Source organism: Triturus cristatus, chromosome 9 (assembly GCF_964204655.1).
Source record: "Triturus cristatus chromosome 9, aTriCri1.1, whole genome shotgun sequence".
Lineage (NCBI taxonomy): Eukaryota > Metazoa > Chordata > Amphibia > Caudata > Salamandridae > Triturus > Triturus cristatus.
Genome location: NC_140592.1, coordinates 820,789,327 through 820,815,200, shown reverse-complemented (window position 1 = coordinate 820,815,200; position 25,874 = coordinate 820,789,327). Strand labels below are relative to the sequence as shown.

The window sequence follows — 25,874 nt, the reverse complement described above, 5'->3', positions numbered from 1 at the left end:
TTTTCTGTTGTACAATAATAAAAAGGAAGCAATATCTTTAAATATTTTACTGTTTATTTTCTATACAGAGTATACTCATTTAATATTACATGTTGAGTGTTAAAATAAAATTATGAAAGCAAAGCACATCATAGATTTTAAAATTTGGCAATACTGAGAGAAGTAGCCCTCTCCCAAATGCTAACAATTTTTTACAAGTTTTATAACGGAAATATTGTGAAACATAATTATGACCTCATTTTCCCAGGAACATCTGCATAGTTAATATATTCACACGTAAAAGCGATATCAAGTTGTCTCATGTCAGGTGTGAGTATTTCAGCCATATATCATTTTTGGCTTTCTGGTACTTTTATAAATGCTGGACCACAAGCAAGTTCCAGAGTTCAAAGAAAAACACCGAAGAACACATAAGCAGGAATGCCTGGCACTGGACAACTTGAAAAAAAAATAATAAAAAAATAATAGTTCCATTTAGATGCGTAAAACACACATTATGTTGCATTTTGCATCACAAACCCCTTGCATATATGTGCTTTCTATAGAACTTAGTCAGTAGCTAGAATCATATAAATTCCCATTTATCAACAGGGTACATATATGTGCATTCTCTATAACGGGTTGTCCTTAAAAAAATAAAGGTTTGACCACAGCCTAGCTTGTGCAAAAATAGAAAAATAATTACAATGCAAGCAATACTAAGTTTTGTGGGTTCCCTTAATAGTCTCAGGTGGTAGTGTGGGATTCCATGTCTTTGGTTACTGTATTTACAAAAAGGTATGATTCACAGCACTGTAGTGAAAGCTTGGATTTTGACAGGAGTGCCACTTATGGCATCCATACCAGAAAATGTAAATTGTTACTACCTGTCAGTCCCTAAAATCACAGCAGGGCATGGATTATAGGCAGAACGGCCAGGCGATTCACTTTGCGTTTTTAATGATGCAGTTGCTGATCTACACTCCACTTGTTATATCCACCACACCAAACCTTTCTATGCACGACTCTCTTGTGTGAGCCCTAAATTCTGGAATGAGTTCACGTTCCAGTGACCCTGCTGAAGCAACTGGGAGGCTACCTTCTTGCCTGAACAGTTTCACACACACACTCTCAAGTCCATGTGTAATAAGGTGTAGAGTTCCAAGGCATTGCTTTATTCAGCAACAAATTTGGCAGATGGATCCACATCCAGGTGCTTACATGAATTTTCTGTTTCGGTTTCAGACGAGTCATAGAGCCAAAATAGATAGCGCTAGGAACTTTTAGACCTCTACTGTAATGTGAGCTTCCCCACACTGCCCACCAGTATGCACTGCATGTTGTCTGGGGGGCTAGAAGGTACATCAGTCCCAAGGCTAATTCATTCTGTGGCCTCTCGGATGAGACTTGACTGATATTCCAATTATTTCCCATTGCCATGGTGCTATTTCCTCATGTGGTGACAATTGTGCACCAGCGCCTGGAATGAAACAGACACGTGCCTTTGACATCAGCCAACCAGTAAGCCAATAGGTGGTAACCATATTTGGTCACTCCCTATCCTGTTGGAATTTGAAGTATTTATCTAGATGTGAAAAGCTTTAGGATGCACAGCTGACCAGTTCAGAAGAGAATGTAGGCTAGCCACACTCCCTCAATCCCATGAAGAGTGAGGTACAGAGCATACCTGGGTGATGTATTCCCACTGCAGTGCATGGTCATTGGCTGCATCCTTAAAAACTAGATGGTATAGACACCTGACCGCTCTGACTGGAATCGTCTCCATTGCTGTGACCACCTGGACTGCAATCACTGTCCATCGCTGTGACTGCCTTAACTGGAATCATTGTCCATTGCTGCGTCTGCTGGGACTGGAATTAGTATCCATTCTTGGATGGACAAGCTGAAATTCGCTTTACCCTGATTGCAAGGGCTGAACTCACTCTCCATTGACAGAATGGACAAAACATCGGTGGGTACAGACGAGAGATATACATTAGGTGTGAAAAAATATCAGATCCATTTTTGTCTTTCAGGCCCTGGAGTGTTTGAAATAGATGGGGAAAACAGCAATTAGCATAATGCACAGAAACATTTTTTGGGGGAAAGTTTCCAGATTTGAAATTGGACTATTTGAAATCGGTGGGATTGTGTTTTTTTTGTGCCCCAGCCTACGCCTTTACCTACTCGCAGTGGGAACAGAGGCTCATGTATGAGGCAGCCAACATAAATAGGCGCACTCTCATTCAAACCCATTCCATTCAGCAGATGGAGCCAAAGTGATCTGAGGCAGGAGGGCTGAGCAGGCTAGTGTATTAATCTGATCATTGCATGTGGAGATGTGCGATGGAGGGCTCTAAGAGGCATCAACTTTAGTTCTAACAGTGTTGGGTAGGGCTAGCATGATTGAAGGCTTAGAAGAAGAAGCATGTTTTAGTCTACATTATACCATTCCCCCTATTCACACCCTCAGTACTGCTTTCACTTGCTAAATCAGGGATTCTTAGTGACCAGTCCACGGTGGAAATTACACAGAGATTTCAGAAATACATAGCAAAATATTAGTAATTGTGGACAGAGCTGTTCCAACAAGGTTTTTCCAATGGCATGAAGCTCCACTTGCTGTACTTAAGAATTGATGTCAATGGCTGTTGACAAAGCTGCTTCTTTGTTGAATGCTAACCAGCAAAAATAATATGTATACTTCACTGAGCCCATTGGCGAACAGGTACTTCTTGCTTTTTAAGAAATGGAAGAAAGAAAATGTTTTATTCATAAATACAAACATAATTTTAAAATTTGCCAAATGATTCGCTTTCTTAATAATGTCATTAGCGCCCTGGTCTCTTAGGCACTACACACTTTCTAAAACTGTTTTTAATATAGTGATCAGGCTTTTCAAAGCCATTAATGATAAATTCTTATAGATATATCTATTTGTGATAAAAAGGTGATTTATAATAAATTGCACCCAAATAAGTAAAGGGAAGTGCTCTAATCACCTAAACCAGAGCAAGTTTGTAAAGCAGAGAATCGACAAATGGATGTCCAGGAAAGAAACAATTATTAAGTGTCTATTCCTATTCAAAAGTAGTATATTAATATTCATCTATATTCTTATGATTTACACTTCTTTCACCAACAATTTAATTGTGACAGTAATTAAATATGTACCTCATATGGTTGTGTTTAGCATTCTTTTTACCAATGTGTTAACAATGAACATGTATCGTATTCTATAAACATAGCATACTTTCACTCTCAAAGTTTTTTTCATCCTTTTTATAACGCTGCAGATTTTACCTGCATAGTACTTGATCATTTGTTCTCTTAATCCTTATCAGCAGATTTGTCTTTTTTCCATGATGAGGAGAAACCTATTTTTGGGAATCTAAACCACCCTGGGAGTTTAGAAGGTTCAGTGTCTGATCCCCCGTGACTTTCTGTTTTTTTGGGGGATGCGTCTTCGATCGTAGTGTTAGACTCTTGTTTCACATTATCCATAGAAGTCGGAAATACAATAGATGGTGATTGGAATTTAAATTTGATGGGGGATTTATGACTTTCGCCTATGTCTTCCTTGGGCGCTTGCATTTCTTTTCCTTTGTCTGAGAGTGTAGCTTCATCTTTGTTTTCAGGAAATTGATTCTCCAGTGTTTCACTAGGTTGCAAAGCAATATCCCCCAGTATTTGTTCCCTTGATGTGTTTATTTTAAAAGCAAATGTTTTTAATTTTGTAACATTCATATTAGATGATATATTATCATGACTGTTTATATCAGCTGCACCTCCTAATTCATGACCTGCATCTTTTTCATTTTTCACATCTTCACTTTTACACAACATACTGTATTCCTTTCCAAAAGGAAAATTGAGAGTAACTTCTGGACTTGGTTCTTCTGAACCAATATCATCAGAAGAGGACAGTTTGATTTTTGTTATTTTCCTTCTGAACTTTGTTGTATTTATTTCAGTATCTGTCGGAGTCTCCATCAAAAACACATTTTCTGAAGATTGCAGTTCATAGGTTGAGAATTTATGATCAGTAGCAGCTGTCAATGTGTCTGAAATAACATGTTTTGCTTCCCTGCTTTCTATGTGACAATCAGCTTCATTGACGATGTTTTTAGTAGCTAAATCAGTTGACATTAATATACATTTATCAAATTCGATTAAATCTTCTGTATCTTTAGTCTCCTGTTCTTTTAAGGCATCTACACACTGCTCTGCCAATGCTACATTTTTACACTCTAAAATAAACCCTTTATTGACTTCTTTTGATTTGATAATAGTTAAACAAGACAAATTAAGTTCCTCTCTCGATGTTTGCTTTTGATATTTAATAATTTCGCCACTTGCAAAGGCCGGAAGATCTGTTTGTGATGTTAATGCTCCAGCCTGTTCAGTTTCTGTTCTAGAAGTATCATTGACACTTACTTCTTCAGTTGGCATAGATGAACTTTTCATTTCCAATCTTTCTTTAGAAATTAACTTTGGTGTCTTGTGGTTTTGATCAATAGGCCAGATTTTAGACAATTTTATGTCAAAAATAGACTTTTCAGCCTTTACTTCAATGTCTATACATTTCTCAGGAGTTGTCTCAATATCAGAAGAAGAGATTTGATCATCTATCTCTTTATTAACATTATCCTCGGATGAGGGTGAGAATTCATTTTGCTCTTTTGTGCTTTCTTTCAGCAATACTGCATCCTCCACTACTTGTGAAGAAGTTATTCCGAATGATAGTAATTTAAATTTGTGAAGTGTGACTGAACCATCGAAATCTAGAATCTCAGTTTCTGTAGAGTATTTTGTAATCTCTCTGGGGAATTCTACATTGTTCATCTTGGCGTCGACTTGTTGAAGAACTTCATTAGATGTTTTGATGCCTATAGGAGTTGTTTTGATTTCATCATTTTGTGTTTCAATATGTGGATTATTTAGTTCTTCCATTTTTAGAAATGTACTGTCAGTTTCCAACTTTAATATTTTGGTGAGTTCAGCCAATGTCTCTGAGGCATCATCAACAACAGTTTTTTCTATCAGCATCCCAAGACATTCTGAGTCTGCTTTTTCCGCTGGAATACAGATTGCAGTTTCTGGCTCCTGTTCACTGGGCCTTATTTCAGTCAATTCTGCATCATAAAGAGAAATACCTTTCTCCGATTTGTCGAAGTCATTGATGGAAACCTCTGTTGTTGAAACATCACATACATCATATTTGCTTCGCACACCAATTTCATTTGATGTATCATCAGCATGTATTTTTCCATCAGTCATTTGATCTTTTACTTCCATGTCCACACCTTTTAATAATATTGTGCTTATCCTAGCAGTCTCTGACACATGGTCCTCAATAAGTGGGTCTTGTTGGGTGGTGCTGCTTATAGTGTCTACATCTTCCTTCATAGCCAAAGAATCCTTTAAGGACAATTCAAATATCATCGTCTTGGCGTTTGAAGTATCTGGTTCTTTCAGAATTTCCTCAGGACTAACTTCATCAATCACAATTTTCTCTTCTGCATCCTTTTCACTATCCTTTACATCAACTTCTTTCAGCTCTTTTGTTTTTGACAATTCAACTTCTCCTTCCTTCGGCAAAGATATTGTTGCTTGTCGACTCGTTTCTTTTGTTACAACTTTTTCAATGGTTGAACTTTTCATTTTAATTGTTTTCTTTTTGCTCTTTTTTGCCTTCACTTCAGTGTCTACATGTTTCTCCAGAGGTGTTTCGATATCTGGAGATGACACTTCAGTCTCTGGAACTTTATTCACATTTTCCTCAGGAGAAGGTGAGAATTCCTTTTGCCGTTCCTTAATTTCCTTCAGAGCTTCTGCATCCTCCAGTATTTGCGAAGAAGTTATTCCGAATGATGGTAATGTAAGTTTGTGAGGTTTCAAACAAATGTCATATTCTAGAAGCTCAGATTCTGTGGAGGTCTCTGCAACATCTCCTTGAGATTCTATACTTTCCATCAATGCATCAACTTGTTTGATAACTTCCTTTGATATTTTAATGTCTATAGAAGTTGTTTCAATGTGCGCTTTATCGAGTTCTTCCATTTTTAGAGATGGAATGACAGTTTCCATCTTTGATGTTTTGGTTAGTTTAGCCACTGTCTCAGATAAAGCATCAACAGTTGTTGCTTCAGAAAGCATGTGATGAAATGCTGAGTCTGTTTTTTCTTCTGGAATGTAGATTGCAGTTTCTAGCTCTTGTACACTGGGCCTCATTTCAGTTAGTTCTGCATCACAAAGAGAAATAGCTTTCTCCCATTTGTCGAAGTCATTGACAGAATCCTCGGTTGTAGAAAGATCACACACAACACCTTTGCCTGGCACACTACTATAATTTGATATAGCATCCGCTGCAATTTTTCTGAAAGACATTTGATCTTTACCTTCCAGCTGCACATCTTCTACTTTATATGTGCTTATTCTAACATTCTCTGACACATGCTCCTCAATAGGTGGCTCTTGTTCAATGGCAGTGCTGGTAGTGTCTGCTATAGATCCACTATCGACATCCTCTTTCATAGCCAAACAATCTTTTAAGGAAAATTCAACTTTTACCATCTGGACGTGCGAAGATTCTGGTACTTTCTGTATTTCCGTTGTATTAACTTCTTGAATCAAAATTTTCATTCCTGCATCATTTACACTATCCTTTACATCAATTTCTTTCAGCTCTTCCATTTTTTCCAGTTCAACGTTTACTTCCTTTGGAAAAGATATTGGTGCTTCTTGACTCCTTTCTTTTGTTACAACTTTTTCAGTGGTTGACCTTTTCGTTCTAATTGTTTTCTTGTTGCTCTTTTTTGCCTTCACTTCAGTTTCTACATGTTTCTCCAAAGGTGTTTCGATATCTGGAGATGACATTTCAGTCTCTAGAACTTTATTCACATTATCCTCAGGAGAAGGGGAGAATTCCTTTTGCCCTTCCTTGCTTTCCTCAAGGGCTTCCGCATCCTTCAGTATTTGCGAAGAAGATTTTCTGAATGATGGTAACGTAAGTTTGTGAGGTTTCAATGAAATGTCTAGAATCTCAGATTCTCTGAAGGACTCGGTAACATCTGCTTGAGATTCTATATTTTTCATCACTGCATCAACTTGTTTAAGAACTTCCTTTGATATTTTGATGTCTAGGGACGTTCTTTCAATTTCATTGTATGGTGTTTCAGTGTGAGCTTTATGAAGTTCTATTTTTAGAGATGGAGTGTCAGCTTCCATCTGTAATGTTTTGGTGAGTTCACCCGTTGTCTCAGAGAAACCATAAGCAGTTTTTGCTTCAGAAAGCTTCCCATGACATTCAGAGTCTGCTTTTTCCTTTGGAATGTAGATGGTAGTTTCTTGCTCTTCTTTACTGGGCCTTATTTCAGTTAATTTTTCATCACAAAGAGAAATGCCTTTCTCCCATTTGTCCAAGTCATTGATGGAAACCTTGGTTGTTGAAAGATCACACACATCATCTTTGACTTGCATACTAATATCAGTTGATGTATCATCAGCTGCTATTTTTCCACCATCTTCTACTTTTATCGAACTTATCCTAGCATTCTCTGACACATGGTCCTTAATAGGTAGATCATGTTGGATGGCACTGCTGGTAGTGTCTGCAATAGAGCCACCATCTACATCTTCTTTCATAGCCAAAGAATCTTCTAAGTACAATTCAACTCTTTCAGTCTGGACGCTAGAAGTATCTGGTTCTTTTAAAATTTCGGTTGCATTAACTTCTTTCGTCAAAATGTGCATTACTTCATCCTTTTCACTATCCTGTACATCAACTTCTTTTAACTCTTTGGTTTTTGTTGATTCAACTTCTTCCTTTGACAAAGATACTGGTACTTCTCCGCTCCTTTCATTTGTTACAACTTTTTCAACAGTGTACCTTTTCATTCTAAGTGATTTCTTTTTGCCCTTTGCTGCCTTTACTTCAGTTTCCACAGATTTCATAAAAGGTGTTTCGGTATCTGGATATGACATTTCAACATCTAGGACTTTATTTACATTATCCACAGGTGAAGGTAAGAATTCCTTTTTCTCTTCCTTGCTTTCTGTCAGAGCTTCCGCATCCTCCAGTATTTGCGAAGAAATTATTCCAAATGATGGTAATTTAAAATTGTGTAGTTTCACTGAACCGTCAAATTCTAGAATCTCAGTTTCTCTAGAGGACTCTGTAATGCCTCCTGGAATATCTATATTTCCCATCTTGACATCAACTTGTTTAAGAACTTCCTCTGATATTTTGATGTCCATGGAAGTTGTTCCAATTTCATCATCAGGTGTTTCAATGTGAGCTTTATTAAGTTCTACCATTTTTAGAGATGGAATGCCAGTTTTCATCTTTGATGTTTTGGTTAGTTTCGCCACTGTCTCAGACAAAGCACAACCATGAACTTCTGAGTCTGTTTTTTCTTCTGGAATGTAGATTGCAGTTTCTGTCTCTTGTACACTGGCCCTCATTTCAGTTGATTCTGCATCAGAAAGAGAAATACCTTTCTCCCATTTGCCAAAATCATTGATGGAATCGTCGGTTGTCAAAAGATCACACACATCACCTTTGCCTGGCACACTACTATCAGTTGATATATCATCAGGTGCAATTTGTCCACCAGTCGTTTGATCTTTATCTTCCAGCTGCACATCTTCCACTTTTATTGTGCTTATTATAGCATTCTCTGACACATGCTCCTCAGAAGGTGTCTGTTGATGACTGGCAGTGCTGGTAGTACCTGCTATAGATCCACTATCTACATCTTCTTTTATAGCCAAACAATGTTCTAAGGAGAATTCAACTTTTACCGTCTGGATCGGCAAAGTATCTGGTACTTTCAGAATTTCCATTGCATTAACTTCTTCAATCAAAATCTCCATTCCTGCATCATTTACAGTATCCTGTACATCAACTTCTTTCACCTCTTCAGTTTTTGCCAATTCAACTTTTCCTTCCTTTGGCAAAGATATTGGTGCTTCTCGACTCCTTTCTTTTGTTACAACTTTTTCAATGGTTGACCTTTTCATTTTAATTGATTTCTTTTTGCTCTTTTTTACCTTCACTTCAGTGTCTACATGTTTCTCCAAAGGTGTTTCGATATCTGGAGATGACACTTCAGTCTCTGGAACTTTATTCACATTTTCCTCAGGTGAAGGTAAGAATTCCTTTTTCTCTTCCTTGCTTTCTTTCAGAGCTTCTGTACCCTCCAGCATTTGCAGAGAAGTGATTCCGAATAATGGTAACCTAAATTTGTGAGGTTTCAATGCAATGTCATATTCTAGAATCTCACATTCTCTGGAGGACTCTGCAACATCTCCTTGAGATTCTATATTTTCCATCAATGCATCAACTTGTTTAAAAACTTCATTTGATATTTTAATGTCTATGGAAGTTGTTTCAATTTCATCATATGGTGTTTGTGTGTGAGCTTTATGAAGTTCTTCTATTTTTAGATATGGAATGTCAGCTTCCATCTGTAATGATTTGGTGAGTTCAGCCATTGTCTCAGAGAAACCATCAATAGTTTCTGCTTCAGCAAGCATCCCATGACATTCAGATTCTCCTTTTTCCTTTGGAATGTAGATTGCAGTTTCTTGCTCCTCTTTAGTGGGCCTTATTTCAGTTAGTTTATCATCAGAAAGAGAAATGCCATTCTCACATTTGTCTAAGTCGTTGATGGAATTCTCGGTTGCTGAATTATCACACACATCACCTTTGACTTGCACACTAATATCAGTTGATGTATCATCAGCTGCTATTTTTCCACCACTCGTTTGATCTTTATCTTCCATCTGCATATCTTCTACTTTTACTGAGCTTATCCTAGCATTCTGTGACACATAGTCCTTAATAGGTAGATCATGTTGGATGGCACTGCTGGTAGTGTCTGCTATAGAGCCACCATCTACATCTTCTTTCATAGCCAAAGAATCTTCTATGGACAATTCAACTCTTTCTGTCTGGACGCTCAAAGTATCTGGTTCTTTCAAAATTTCAGTTGCATTAACTTCTTTCATCAATATGTGCGTTGCTTCATCATTTTCACTAACCTGCACATCAGCTTCTTTTAGCTCTTCATGTTTTGTCAATTCAACTTCTTCCTTTGACAAAGATACTGGTACTTCTCCTCTCCTTTCTTTTGTTACAACTTTTTCAACAGTGGACCTTTTCATTCTAATTGATTTATTTTTGCCCTTTGCTGCCTTTACTTCAGTTTCTACAGATTTCATAAAAGGTGTTTCGATATCTGGACATGACATGTCAACATCTAGGACTTTATTTACATTATCCTCAGGTGAAGGTAAGAATTCCTTTTTCTCTTCCTTGCTTTCTTTTAGAGCTTCTGCATCCTCCAGTATTTGCGAAGAAATGATTCCAAATGATGGTACTTTAAATTTGTGCAGTTTCACTGAACCGTCAAATTCTAGAATCTTAGTTTCTCCGGAGGACTCGGTAATGCTTCCTGGAACATCTATATTTCCCAACTTAGCTTCAACTTGTTTTAGAACTTTCTCTGATATTTTGATGTCCATGGAAGTTGTTCCAATTTCATCATCCGTTGTTTCAATGTGAGCTTTATCAAGTTCTTCTATTTTTAAAGATGGAATGCCAGTTTCCATCTTTGATGTTTTGGTTAGTTGCGCCACTGTCTCAGATAAAGCATGAACAGGTGTTAGTTCAGTAAGCATCCCATGAAATTCTGAGTCTATTTTTTCTTCTGGAATGTAGACTATAGTTTCTAGTTCTTGTACACTGGACCTCAATTTAGTTAATACTACATCACAAACAGAAATACCTTTCTCCCATTTGTCCAAGTCATTGATGGAATGCTCAGTTGTCGAAAGATGACACACATCACCTTTGCCTGGCACAGTAATATCAGTTGATATATCATCAGCTGCAAATTTTCCAAAAGTCATTTGATCTTTATCTTCCAGCTGCACATCTTCTACTTTTATTGTGCTTATCCTAGCATTCTCTAAAACATGCTCCTCAATAGGTGGCTCTTTTTGAGTGGCAGTGCTGGTAGTGTCTGCTATAGACCCACTATCTACTTCTTCTTTCATACGCAAACAATCTTCTAAGGAGAATTCAAGTTTTACCTTCTGGACATGCAAAGTATCTGGTGCTTTCAGAATTTCCGTTGCATTAACTTCTTCAATCAAAATCTTCATTTCTGCATCCTTTTCACTATCCTGTACATCAACTTCTGTCACCTCTTCAGTTTTTACCAATTCGACTTCTCCTTCCTTTGACAATGATATTGGCACTTCTTGACTCCTTTCTTTGGTTACACCTGTTTCAATGGTTGACCGTTTCATCCTAATTGTTTTCTTTTTGCTCTTATTTGCCTTCACCTCAGTTTCTACATGTTTCTCCAAAGGTGTTCTGATATCTGGAGATGACATTTCAGTCTCTACAACTTTATTCACATTATCCTGAGGCGAAGGTGAGAATTCATTTTGCCCTTCCTTGCTTTCCTCCAGAGCTTCTGCACCCTCCAGCATTTGCAGAGAAGTGATTCCGAATGATGGTAACGTAAATTTGTGAGGTTTCAATGCAATGTCATATTCTAGAATCTCAGATTCTCTGGAGGACTCTGCAACATCTCCTTGAGATTCTATATTTTCCATCAATGCATCAACTTGTTTAAAAACTTCCTTTGATATTTTAATGTCTATGGGAGTTATTTCAATTTCATCATATGGTGTTTCAGTGTGAGCTTTATGAAGTTCTTCTATTTTTAGAGATGGAATGTCAGCTTCCATCTGTAATGATTTGGTGAGTTCAGACATTGTCTCAGAGTAACTATCAACAGTTTTTGCTTCACTTAGCATCCCATGACATTCAGAGTCTGCTTTTTCCTTTGGAATGTTGATTGTAGTTTTTTGCTCCCGTTCACTGTGCCTTATTTCAGTTATTTTTTCATCAGAAAGATAAATGCCTTTCTCCCATTTGTCCAAGTCATTGATGGAAACCTCGGTTGTTGAAAGATCACACACATCACCTTTGACTTGCACACTCATATCAGTTGAGGTATCATCAGCTGCTATTTTTCCACCACCCATTTGATCTTTATCTCTCATCTGCACATCTTCCACTTTTATTGTGCTGATTCTAGCATTCTCTGACACATGCTCCTCAATAGGTGGCTCTTGTTGAGTGGCAGTGGTGGTAGTGTCTGTTATAGATCCACTATGTACATCTTCTTTTATAGACAAACAATCTTCTAAGGAGAATTCAAATGTTACCATCTGAACGTGCAAAGTATCTGGTACTTTCAGAATTTCCGTTGCATTAACTTCTTCAATCAAAATCTTCATTCTTGCATCCTTTTCACTATCCTGTACATCAACTTCTTTCAGCTCTTCAGTTTTTGCCAATTTAACTTTTCCTTCCTTTGGCAAAGTTATTGGTGCTTCTCGCCTCCTTTCTTTTGTTACAACTTTTTCAATGGTTGACCTTTTCATTTTAATTGTTTTCTTTTTGCTCTTTTTTGCCTTCACTTCCGTGTCTACATCTTTCTCCAAATGTGTTTCAATATCTGGAGATGACATTTCAGTCTCTGGAACTTTATTCAAATTTTCCTCAGAAGGGGAGAATCCCTTTTGCTGTTCCTTACTTTCCTCCAGAGCTTTCGCATTGTCCAGTATTTGCGAAGAAGTTATTCCAAATGATGGTAATGTAAGTTTGTGAGGTTTCAATGAAATGTCATATTCTAGAATCTCAGTTTCTGTGGAGGACTCTGCAACATCTCCTTGAGATTCTGTATTTTCCATCAATGCATCAACTTGTTTGAGAACTTCCTTTGATATTTTATTGTCTATAGAAGTGATTTCAATGTGCGCTTTATCAAGCATTTTTACAGATGGAATGACAATTTCCATCTTTGATGTTTTGGTTAGTTTAGCCGCTGTCTCAGATGAAGCATCAACAGTTGTTGCTTCAGTAAGCATCCCATGAAGCACTGAGTCTGTTTTTTCTTCTGGAATGTAGATTGCAGTTTCTAGCTCTTGTACACTGGGCCTCATTTCAGTTAATTGTGCATCACAAAGAGAAATACCTTTCTCCCATTTGTCCAAGTCATTGACGGAATCCTCGGTTGTCGAAAGATCACACACAACACCTTTGCCTGGCTCACTACTATAGTTTGATATAGCATCAGCTGCAATTTGTCCGACAGACATTTGATCTTTATCTTCCAGCTCCACATCTTCTACTTTAATTGTGCTTATTCTAGAATTCTCTGACACATGCTCCTCAATAGGTGGCTCTTGTTCAGTGGAAGTGCTGGTAGTTTCTGCTATAGATCCACTATCTACATCCCCTTTCATAGCCAAACAATCTTCTAAGCAGAATTCAACTTTTACCGTCTGGACGTGCAAAGTTTCTGGTACTTTCTGAATTTCCGTTGCATTAACTTCTTGAATCAAAATTTCCATTCCTGCATCATTTACACTATCGTGTACATCAATTTCTTTCAGCTCTTCAGTTTTTCCCAGTTCAACTTTTCCTTCCTTTGGCAAAGATATTGGTGCTTCTTGACTCCTTTCTTTTGTTACAACTTTTTCAATGGTTGTCCTTTTCATCCTAATTGTTTTCTTTTTGCTCTTTTTTGCCTTCACCTCAGTTTCTACATGTTTCTCCAAAGGTGTTCTGATATCTGGAGATGACATTTCAGTCTCTACAACTTTATTCACATTATCCTGAGGCGAAGGTGAGAATTCATTTTGCCCTTCCTTGCTTTCCTCCAGAGCTTCTGCACCCTCCAGCATTTGCAGAGAAGTGATTCCGAATGATGGTAACGTAAATTTGTGAGGTTTCAATGCAATGTCATATTCTAGAATCTCAGATTCTCTGGAGGACTCTGCAACATCTCCTTGAGATTCTATATTTTCCATCAATGCATCAACTTGTTTAAAAACTTCCTTTGATATTTTAATGTCTATGGGAGTTATTTCAATTTCATCATATGGTGTTTCAGTGTGAGCTTTATGAAGTTCTTCTATTTTTAGAGATGGAATGTCAGCTTCCATCTGTAATGATTTGGTGAGTTCAGCCATTGTCTCAGAGAAACCATCAACAGTTTTTGCTTCAGTAAGCATCCCATGACATTCAGATTCGTCTTTTTCCTTTGGAATGCAGTTTGCAGTTTCTTGCCCCTCTTTACTGGGCATGATTTCAGTTAATTTATCATCACAAAGAGAAATGCCTTTCTCACATTTGTCTAAGTCGTTGATGGAATTCTCGGTTGCTGAATTATCACACACATCACCTTTGACTTGCACACTAATATCAGTTGATGTATCACTAGCTGCTATTTTTCCACCACTCGTCTGATCTTTATCTTCTATCTGCATATCTTCTACTTTTACCGAGCTTATCCTAGCATTCTGTGACACATGGTCCTTAATAGGTACATCATGTTGGATGGCACTGATGGTAGTATCTGCTATAGAGCCACCATCTACTTCTTCTTTCATATCCAAAGAATCTTCTAAGGACAATTGAATTCTTTCCGTCTTGACGCCCAAAATATCTGGTTCTTTCACAATTTCTGTTGCATTAACTTCTTTCATTAAAATGTGCGTTCCTTCATCCTTTTGACTACCCTGTACATCAACTTGCTTTAGCGCTTCAGTTTTTTCCAATTCGACTTCTTCCTTTGACAAAGATATTGGTACTCCTCCACTCCTTTCTTTTGTTACAGCTTTTTCAACAGTGGAACTTTCCATTCTAATTGATTTCTTTTTGCCCTTTGCTGCCTTTACTTCAGTTTCTGCAGATTTCTTAAAAGGTTTTTCGATATCTGGAGATGACATTTCAACCTCAATAACTTTATTTACATTGTCCTCAGGTGAAAGTGAGAATTCCTTTTTCTCTTCCTCGCAGTCTTCCAGAGCTTCCGCATCCTCCAGTATTTGTGAAGAAGTTATTCCAAATGATGGTAATTTAAAAGTGTGTAGTTTCTCTGAACTGTCACTCTTTAGAATCTCAGATTCTCTGGAAGACTCTGTAATGCTTCTTGGAATATCTATGTTTCCAATCTTGGCATCAACTTGTTTAAGAACTTCCTCTGATATTTTGACGTCTATGGAAGTTGTTTCAATTTCATCATTGGGTATTTCAATGTGAGCTTTATCAATTTCTTCCTTTTTCTGAGATGGAATGCCAATTTCTATCTTTGATGTTTTGGTTAGTTTAGCCACTGTCTCAGATAAAGCATCAATAGTTGTTGGTTCAGTAAGCAACCCATGAAATTCTGAGTCTGTTTTTTCTTCTGGAATGTCGACTGTAGTTTCTAGTTCTTGTACACTGGACCTCAATTCAGTTAATACTACATCACAAAGAGAAATACCTTTCTCCCATTTGTCCAAGTCATTGATGGAATCCTCAGTTGACGAAAGATCACACACATCATCTTTGCCAGGCACACTACTATCAGTTGATACATCATTAGCTGCAAATTTTCCACCAGGCATTTGATCTTTATCTTCCAGCTGCACATCTTCCACTTTTATTGTGCTGATTCTAGCATTCTCTGACACATGCTCCTCAATAGGTAGCTCTTGTTGAGTGGCAGTGGTGGTAGTGTCTGTTATAGATCCACTATGTACATCTTCTTTTATAGACAAACAATCTTCTAAGCAGAATTCAAATGTTACCATCTGAACGTGCAAAGTATCTGGTACTTTCAGAATTTCCGTTGCATTAACTTCTTCAATCAAAATCTTCATTCTTGCATCCTTTTCACTATCCTGTACATCAACTTCTTTCAGCTCTTCAGTTTTTGCCAATTTAACTTTTCCTTCCTTTGGCAAAGTTATTGGTGCTTCTCGACTCCTTTCTTTTGTTACAACTTTTTCAATGGTTGACCTTTTCATTTTAATTGTTTTCTTTTTGCTCTTTTTTGCCTTCACTTCCGTGTCTACATCTTTCTCCAAATGTGTTTCAATATCTGGAGATGACATTTCAGTCTCTGGAACTTTATTCAAATTTTCCTCAGAAGGGGAGAATCCCTTTTGCTGTTCCTTACTTTCCTCCAGAGCTTTCGCATTGTCCAGTATTTGCGAAGAAGTTATTCCAAATGATGGTAATGTAAGTTTGTGAGGTTTCAATGAAATGTCATATTCTAGAATCTCAGATTCTGTGGAGGACTCTGCAACATCTCCTTGAGATTCTATATTTTCCATCAATGCATCAACTTGTTTGAGAACTTCCTTTGATATTTTATTGTCTATAGAAGTGATTTCAATGTGCGCTTTATCAAGCATTTTTACAGATGGAATGACAATTTCCATCTTTGATGTTTTGGTTAGTTTAGCCGCTGTCTCAGATGAAGCATCAACAGTTGTTGCTTCAGTAAGCATCCCATGAAGCACTGAGTCTGTTTTTTCTTCTGGAATGTAGATTGCAGTTTCTAGCTCTTGTACACTGGGCCTCATTTCAGTTAATTGTGCATCACAAAGAGAAATACCTTTCTCCCATTTGTCCAAGTCATTGACGGAATCCTCGGTTGTCGAAAGATCACACACAACACCTTTGCCTGGCTCACTACTATAGTTTGATATAGCATCAGCTGCAATTTGTCCGACAGACATTTGATCTTTATCTTCCAGCTCCACATCTTCTACTTTAATTGTGCTTATTCTAGAATTCTCTGACACATGCTCCTCAATAGGTGGCTCTTGTTCAGTGGAAGTGCTGGTAGTTTCTGCTATAGATCCACTATCTACATCCCCTTTCATAGCCAAACAATCTTCTAAGCAGAATTCCACTTTTACCGTCTGGACGTGCAAAGTTTCTGGTACTTTCTGAATTTCCGTTGCATTAACTTCTTGAATCAAAATTTCCATTCCTGCATCATTTACACTATCGTGTACATCAATTTCTTTCAGCTCTTCAGTTTTTCCCAGTTCAACTTTTCCTTCCTTTGGCAAATATATTGGTGCTTCTTGACTCCTTTCTTTTGTTACAACTTTTTCAATGGTTGTCCTTTTCATCCTAATTGTTTTCTTTTTGCTCTTTTTTGCCTTCACCTCAGTTTCTACATGTTTCTCCAAAGGTGTTCTGATATCTGGAGATGACATTTCAGTCTCTACAACTTTATTCACATTATCCTGAGGCGAAGGTGAGAATTCATTTTGCCCTTCCTTGCTTTCCTCCAGAGCTTCTGCACCCTCCAGCATTTGCAGAGAAGTGATTCCGAATGATGGTAACGTAAATTTGTGAGGTTTCAATGCAATGTCATATTCTAGAATCTCAGATTCTCTGGAGGACTCTGCAACATCTCCTTGAGATTCTATATTTTCCATCAATGCATCAACTTGTTTAAAAACTTCCTTTGATATTTTAATGTCTATGGGAGTTATTTCAATTTCATCATATGGTGTTTCAGTGTGAGCTTTATGAAGTTCTTCTATTTTTAGAGATGGAATGTCAGCTTCCATCTGTAATGATTTGGTGAGTTCAGCCATTGTCTCAGAGAAACCATCAACAGTTTTTGCTTCAGTAAGCATCCCATGACATTCAGATTCGTCTTTTTCCTTTGGAATGCAGTTTGCAGTTTCTTGCCCCTCTTTACTGGGCATGATTTCAGTTAATTTATCATCACAAAGAGAAATGCCTTTCTCACATTTGTCTAAGTCGTTGATGGAATTCTCGGTTGCTGAATTATCACACACATCACCTTTGACTTGCACACTAATATCAGTTGATGTATCACTAGCTGCTATTTTTCCACCACTGGTTTGATCTTTATCTTCCATCTGCATATCTTCTACTTTTACCGAGCTTATCCTAGCATTCTGTGACACATGGTCCTTAATAGGTACATCATGTTGGATGGCACTGATGGTAGTATCTGCTATAGAGCCACCATCTACTTCTTCTTTCATAGCCAAAGAATCTTCTAAGGACAATTCAACTCTTTCTGTCTGGACGCTCAAAGTATCTGGTTCTTTCAAAATTTCAGTTGCATTAACTTCTTTCATCAATATGTGCTTTGCTTCATCATTTTCACTATCCTGCACATCAGCTTCTTTTAGCTCTTCATGTTTTGTCAATTCAACTTCTTCCTGTGACAAAGATACTGGTACTTCTCCTCTCCTTTCTTTTGTTACAACTTTTTCAACAGTGGACCTTTTCATTCTAATTGATTTCTTTTTGCCCTTTGCTGCCTTTACTTCAGTTTCTACAGATTTCATAAAAGGTGTTTCGATATCTGGACATGACATGTCAACATCTAGGACTTTCTTTACATTATCCTCAGGTGAAGGTAAGAATTCCTTTTTCTCTTCCTTGCTTTCTTTCAGAGCTTCTGCATCCTCCAGTATTTGTGAAGAAATTATTCCAAATGATGATACTTTTAATTTGTGTAGTTTCACTGAACCGTCAAATTCTAGAATCTTAGTTTCTCCGGAGGACTCGGTAATGCCTCCTGGAATATCTATATTTCCCATCTTAGCTTCAACTTGTTTTAGAACTTCCTCTGATATTTTGATGTCTGTGGAAGTTGTTTCAATTTCATCATCGGGTGTTTCAATGTGAGCTTTATCAAGTTCTTCTATTTTTAAAGATGGAATGCCAGTTTCCATCTTTGATGTTTTGGTCAGTTGCGCCACTGTCTCAGATAAAGCATCAACAGGTGTTAGTTCAGTAAGCATCCCATGAAATTCTGAGTCTATTTTGTCTTCTGGAATGTAGACTATAGTTTCTAGTTCTTGTACACTGGGCCTCAATTCAGTGAATACTACATCACAAAGAGAAATACCTTTCTCCCCTTTGTCCACGTCATTGATGGAATGCTCAGTTGTCGAAAGATGACACACATCACCTTTGCCTGGCACAGTAATATCAGTTGATATATCATCAGCTGCAAATTTTCCAAAAGTCATTTGATCTTTATCTTCCAGCTGCACATCTTCTACTTTTATTGTGCTTATCCTATCATTCTCTAAAACATGCCCCTCAATAGGTGGCTCTTTTTGAGTGGCAGTGCTGGTAGTGTCTGCTATAGACCCACTATCTACTTCTTCTTTCATGCGCAAACAATCTTCTAAGGAGAATTCAACTTTTACCTTCTGGACATGCAAAGTGTCTGGTACTTTCAGAATTTCCGTTGCATTAACTTCTTCAATCAAAATTTCCATTCCTGCATCATTTACACTATCGTGTACATCAATTTCTTTCAGCTCTTCAGTTTTTCCCAGTTCAACTTTTCCTTCCTTTGGCAAAGATATTGGTGCTTCTTGACTCCTTTCTTTTGTTACAACTTTTTCAATGGTTGTCCTTTTCATCCTAATTGTTTTCTTTTTGCTCTTTTTTGCCTTCACCTCAGTTTCTACATGTTTCTCCAAAGGTGTTCTGATATCTGGAGATGACATTTCAGTCTCTACAACTTTATTCACATTATCCTGAGGCGAAGGTGAGAATTCATTTTGCCCTTCCTTGCTTTCCTCCAGAGCTTCTGCACCCTCCAGCATTTGCAGAGAAGTGATTCCGAATGATGGTAACGTAAATTTGTGAGGTTTCAATGCAATGTCATATTCTAGAATCTCAGATTCTCTGGAGGACTCTGCAACATCTCCTTGAGATTCTATATTTTCCATCAATGCATCAACTTGTTTAAAAACTTCCTTTGATATTTTAATGTCTATGGGAGTTATTTCAATTTCATCATATGGTGTTTCAGTGTGAGCTTTATGAAGTTCTTCTATTTTTAGAGATGGAATGTCAGCTTCCATCTGTAATGATTTGGTGAGTTCAGCCATTGTCTCAGAGAAACCATCAACAGTTTTTGCTTCAGTAAGCATCCCATGACATTCAGATTCGTCTTTTTCCTTTGGAATGCAGTTTGCAGTTTCTTGCCCCTCTTTACTGGGCATGATTTCAGTTAATTTATCATCACAAAGAGAAATGCCTTTCTCACATTTGTCTAAGTCGTTGATGGAATTCTCGGTTGCTGAATTATCACACACATCACCTTTGACTTGCACACTAATATCAGTTGATGTATCACTAGCTGCTATTTTTCCACCACTCGTCTGATCTTTATCTTCTATCTGCATATCTTCTACTTTTACCGAGCTTATCCTAGCATTCTGTGACACATGGTCCTTAATAGGTACATCATGTTGGATGGCACTGATGGTAGTATCTGCTATAGAGCCACCATCTACTTCTTCTTTCATATCCAAAGAATCTTCTAAGGACAATTCAACTCTTTCTGTCTGGACGCTCAAAGTATCTGGTTCTTTCAAAATTTCAGTTGCATTAACTTCTTTCATCAATATGTGCTTTGCTTCATCATTTTCACTATCCTGCACATCAGCTTCTTTTAGCTCTTCATGTTTTGTCAATTCAACTTCTTCCTTTGACAAAGATACTGGTACTTCTCCTCTCCTTTCTTTTGTTACAACTTTTTCAACAGTGGACCTTTTCATTCTAATTGATTTCTTTTTGCCCTTTGCTGCCTTTACTTCAGTTTCTACAGATTTCATAAAAGGTGTTTCGATATCTGGACATGACATGTCAACATCTAGGACTTTCTTTACATTATCCTCAGGTGAAGGTAAGAATTCCTTTTTCTCTTCCTTGCTTTCTTTCAGAGCTTCTGCATCCTCCAGTATTTGCGAAGAAATTATTCCAAATGATGATACTTTTAATTTGTGTAGTTTCACTGAACCGTCAAATTCTAGAATCTTAGTTTCTCCGGAGGACTCGGTAATGCCTCCTGGAATATCTATATTTCCCATCTTAGCTTCAACTTGTTTTAGAACTTCCTCTGATATTTTGATGTCTGTGGAAGTTGTTTCAATTTCATCATCGGGTGTTTCAATGTGAGCTTTATCAAGTTCTTCTATTTTTAAAGATGGAATGCCAGTTTCCATCTTTGATGTTTTGGTCAGTTGCGCCACTGTCTCAGATAAAGCATCAACAGGTGTTAGTTCAGTAAGCATCCCATGAAATTCTGAGTCTATTTTGTCTTCTGGAATGTAGACTATAGTTTCTAGTTCTTGTACACTGGGCCTCAATTCAGTGAATACTACATCACAAAGAGAAATACCTTTCTCCCCTTTGTCCAAGTCATTGATGGAATGCTCAGTTGTCGAAAGATGACACACATCACCTTTGCCTGGCACAGTAATATCAGTTGATATATCATCAGCTGCAAATTTTCCAAAAGTCATTTGATCTTTATCTTCCAGCTGCACATCTTCTACTTTTATTGTGCTTATCCTATCATTCTCTAAAACATGCCCCTCAATAGGTGGCTCTTTTTGAGTGGCAGTGCTGGTAGTGTCTGCTATAGACCCACTATCTACTTCTTCTTTCATGCGCAAACAATCTTCTAAGGAGAATTCAACTTTTACCTTCTGGACATGCAAAGTGTCTGGTACTTTCAGAATTTCCGTTGCATTAACTTCTTCAATCAAAATCTTCATTTCTGCATCCTTTTCACTATCCTGTACATCAACTTCTGTCACCTCTTCAGTTTTTACCAATTCGACTTCTCCTTCCTTTGACAATGATATTGGTGCTTCTTGACTCCTTTCTTTGGTTACAACTGTTTCAATGGTTGACCGTTTCATTCTTATTGTTTTCTTTTTGCTCTTTTCTGCCTTCACTTCACTTTCTACATATTTCTCCAAAGGTGTTTCGATTTCTAAAGGTGACATTTCAGTCTCTAGAACTTTATTCTCATTATCCTCAGGAGAAGTTGAGAATTCCTTTTGCCTTTCCTTGCTTTCCTCGAGAGCTTCAGCATCCTCCAGTATTTGCGAAGATGTTATTCCGAATGATGGTAATGTAATTTTGTGAGGTTTCAATGAAATGTCATATTCTAGAATCTTAGATTTTCTGAAGGACTCTGTAACATCTCCTTGAGACTCTATATTTTCCATCAATGCATCAACCTGTTTAAGAACTTCCTTTGATATTTTAATGTCTATGGAAGTTGTTTCAATTTCATCATATGGTGTTTGTGTGTGAGCTTTATGAAGTTCTTCTATTTTTAGAAATTGAATGTCAGCTTCCATCTGTGTTGTTTTGGTGAGTTCAGACATTGTTTCAGAGTAACCATCAACAGTTTTTGCTTCAGTAAGCATCCCATGACATTCAGATTCGTCTTTTTCCTTTGGAATGTAGATTGCCGTTTCTTGCCCCTCTTTACTGGGCCTTATTTCAGTTAGTTTATCATCACAAAGAGAAATGCCTTTCTCACATTTGTCTAAGTCGTTGATGGAATTCTCGGTTGCTGAATTATCACACACATCACCTTTGACTTGCACACTAATATCAGTTGATGTATCACTAGCTGCTATTTTTCCACCACTCGTTTGATCTTTATCTTCCATCTGCATATCTTCTACTTTTACCGAGCTTATCCTAGCATTCTGTGACACATGGTCCTTAATAGGTACATCATGTTGGATGGCACTGATGGTAGTATCTGCTATAGAGCCACCATCTACTTCTTCTTTCATAGCCAAAGAATCTTCTAAGGACAATCCAACTCTTTCTGTCTGGACGCTCAAAGTATCTGGTTCTTTCAAAATTTCAGTTGTATTAACTTCTTTCATCAATATGTGCGTTGCTTCATCATTTTCACTATCCTGCACATCAGCTTCTTTTAGCTCTTCATGTTTTGTCAATTCAACTTCTTCCTTTGACAAAGATACTGGTACTTCTCCTCTCCTTTCTTTTGTTACAACTTTTTCAACAGTGGACCTTTTCATTCTAATTGATTTCTTTTTGCCCTTTGCTGCCTTTACTTCAGTTTCTACAGATTTCATAAAAGGTGTTTCGATATCTGGACATGCCATGTCAACATCTAGGACTTTATTTACACTATCCTCAGGTGAAGGTAAGAATTCCTTTTTCTCTTCCTTGCTTTCTTTCAGAGCTTCTGCATCCTCCAGTATTTGCGAAGAAATTATTCCAAATGATGATACTTTTAATTTGTGTAGTTTCACTGAACCGTCAAATTCTATAATCTTAGTTTCTCCGGAGGACTCAGGAATGCCTCCTGGAATATCTATATTTCCCAACTTAGCTTCAACTTGTTTTAGAACTTCCTCTGATATTTTGATGTCTGTGGAAGTTGTTCCAATTTCATCATCGGGTGTTTCAATGTGAGCTTTATCAAGTTCTTCTATTTTTAAAGATGGAATGCCAGTTTCCATCTTTGATGTTTTGGTCAGTTGCGCCACTGTCTCAGATAAAGCATCAACAGGTGTTAGTTCAGTAAGCATCCCATGAAATTCTGAGTCTATTTTGTCTTCTGGAATGTAGACTATAGTTTCTAGTTCTTGTACACTGGGTCTCAATTCAGTTAATACTACATCACAAAGAGAAATACCTTTCTCCCCTTTGTCCAAGTCATTGATGGAATGCTCAGTTGTCGAAAGATGACACACATCACCTTTGCCTGGCACAGTAATATCAGTTGATATATCATCAGCTGCAAATTTTCCAAAAGTCATTTGATCTTTATCTTCCAGCTGCACATCTTCTACTTTTATTGTGCTTATCCTAGCATTCTCTAAAACATGCCCCTCAATACGTGGCTCTTTTTGAGTGGCAGTGCTGGTAGTGTCTGCTATAGACCCACTATCTACTTCTTCTTTCATGCGCAAACAATCTTCTAAGGAGAATTCAACTTTTACCTTCTGGACATGCAAAGTGTCTGGTACTTTCAGATTTTCCGTTGCATTAACTTCTTCAATCAAAATCTTCATTTCTGCATCCTTTTCACTATCCTGTACATCAACTTCTGTCACCTCTTCAGTTTTTGCCAATTCGACTTCTCCTTCCTTTGACAATGATATTGGTGCTTCTTGACTCCTTTCTTTGGTTACAACTGTTTCAATGGTTGACCGTTTCATTCTTATTGTTTTCTTTTTGCTCTTTTCTGCCTTCACTTCACTTTCTACATATTTCTCCAAAGGTGTTTCGATTTCTAAAGGTGACATTTCAGTCTCTAGAACTTTATTCTCATTATCCTCAGGAGAAGGTGAGAATTCCTTTTTCCTTTCCGTGCTTTCCTCGAGAGCTTCAGCATCCTCCAGTATTTGCGAAGATGTTATTCCGAATGATGGTAACGTAAGTTTGTGAGGTTTCAATGAAATGTCATATTCTAGAATCTTAGATTCTCTGAAGGACTCAGTAACATCTACTTGAGACTCTATATTTTCCATCAATGCATCAACCTGTTTAAGAACTTCCTTTGATATTTTAATGTCTATGGAAGTTGTTTCAATTTCATCATATGGTGTTTGTGTGTGAGCTTTATGAAGTTCTTCTATTTTTAGAAATTGAATGTCAGCTTCCATCTGTATTGTTTTGGTGAGTTCAGACATTGTTTCAGAGTAACCATCAACAGTTTTTGCTTCAGTAAGCATCCCATGACATTCAGATTCGTCTTTTTCCTTTGGAATGTAGATTGCAGTTTCTTGCCCCTCTTTACTGGGCCTTATTTCAGTTAGTTTATCATCACAAAGAGAAATGCCTTTCTCACATTTGTCTAAGTCGTTGATGGAATTCTCGGTTGCTGAATTATCACACACATCACCTTTGACTTGCACACTAATATCAGTTGATATATCACTAGCTGCTATTTTTCCACCACTCGTTTGATCTTTATCTTCCATCTGCATATCTTCTACTTTTACCGAGCTTATCCTAGCATTTTGTGACACATGGTCCTTAATAGGTACATCATGTTGGATGGCACTGATGGTAGTATTTGCTATAGAGCCACCATCTACTTCTTCTTTCATAGCCAAAGAATCTTCTAAGGACAATTCAACTCTTTCTGTCTGGAGGCTCAAAGTATCTGGTTCTTTCAAAATTTCAGTTGCATTAACTTCTTTCATCAATTTGTGCGTTGCTTCATAATTTTCACTATCTTGCACATCAGCTTCTTTTAGCTCTTCCTGTTTTGTCAATTCAACTTCTTCCTTTGACAAAGATACTGGTACTTCTCCTCTCCTTTCTTTTGTTACAACTTTTTCAACAGTGGACCTTTTCATTCTAATTGATTTCTTTTTGCCCTTTGCTGCCTTTACTTCAGTTTCTACAGATTTCATAAAAGGTGTTTCGATATCTGGACAAGACATGTCAACATCTAGGACTTTATTTACATTATCCTCAGGTGAAGGTAAGAATTCCTTTTTCTCTTCCTTGCTTTCTTTCAGAGCTTCTGCATCCTCCAGTATTTGCGAAGAAATGATTCCAAATGATGATACTTTTAATTTGTGTAGTTTCACTGAACCGTCAAATTCTAGAATATTAGTTTCTCCGGAGGACTCGATAATGCCTCCTGGAATATCTATATTTCCCAACTTAGCTTCAACTTGTTTTAGAACTTCCTCTGATATTTTGATGTCTATGGAAGTTGTTCCAATTTCATCATCGGGTGTTTCAATGTGAGCTTTATCAAGTTCTTCTATTTTTAAAGATGGAATGCCAATTTCCATCTTTGATGTTTTGGTTAGTTGCGCCACTGTCTCAGATAAAGCATCAACAGGTGTTAGTTCAGTAAGTATCCCATGAAATTCTGAGTCTATTTTGTCTTCTGGAATATAGACTATAGTTTCTAGTTCTTGTACACTGGACCTCAATTCAGTTAATACTATATCACAAAGAGAAATACCTTTCTCCCCTTTGTCCAAGTCAGTGATGGAATGCTCAGTTGTTGAAAGATGACGCACATCACCTTTGCCTGGCACAGTAATATCAGTTGATATATCATCAACTGCATATTTTCCAAAAGTCATTTGATCTTTATCTTCCAGCTGCACATCTTCTACTTTTATTGTGCTTATCCTAGCATTCTCTAAAACATGCCCCTCAATAGGTGGCTCTTTTTGAGTGGCAGTGCTGGTAGTCTCTG

The 25,874-nt window shown here is 37.4% G+C and overlaps 1 protein-coding gene across 3 annotated transcripts in view; it reads right to left on the bottom strand.

Moving 5' to 3' along the window:
- Window positions 1-34: 34 nt before the first annotated feature.
- The window catches only part of AHNAK2 (AHNAK nucleoprotein 2), a 407,486-nt gene continuing 381,646 nt past the window's right edge, over window positions 35-25,874 (bottom strand). For 2 of the 3 annotated variants that reach the window (XM_085626234.1, XM_085626236.1), the window contains one exon: window positions 35-25,874. This exon is cut by the window's right edge. In XM_085626234.1, the coding sequence (XP_085482360.1) occupies window positions 3,310-25,874 (22,565 nt within the window). In that variant the 3' untranslated portion in view covers window positions 35-3,309. The other variant, XM_085626235.1, reaches the window with a different exon arrangement.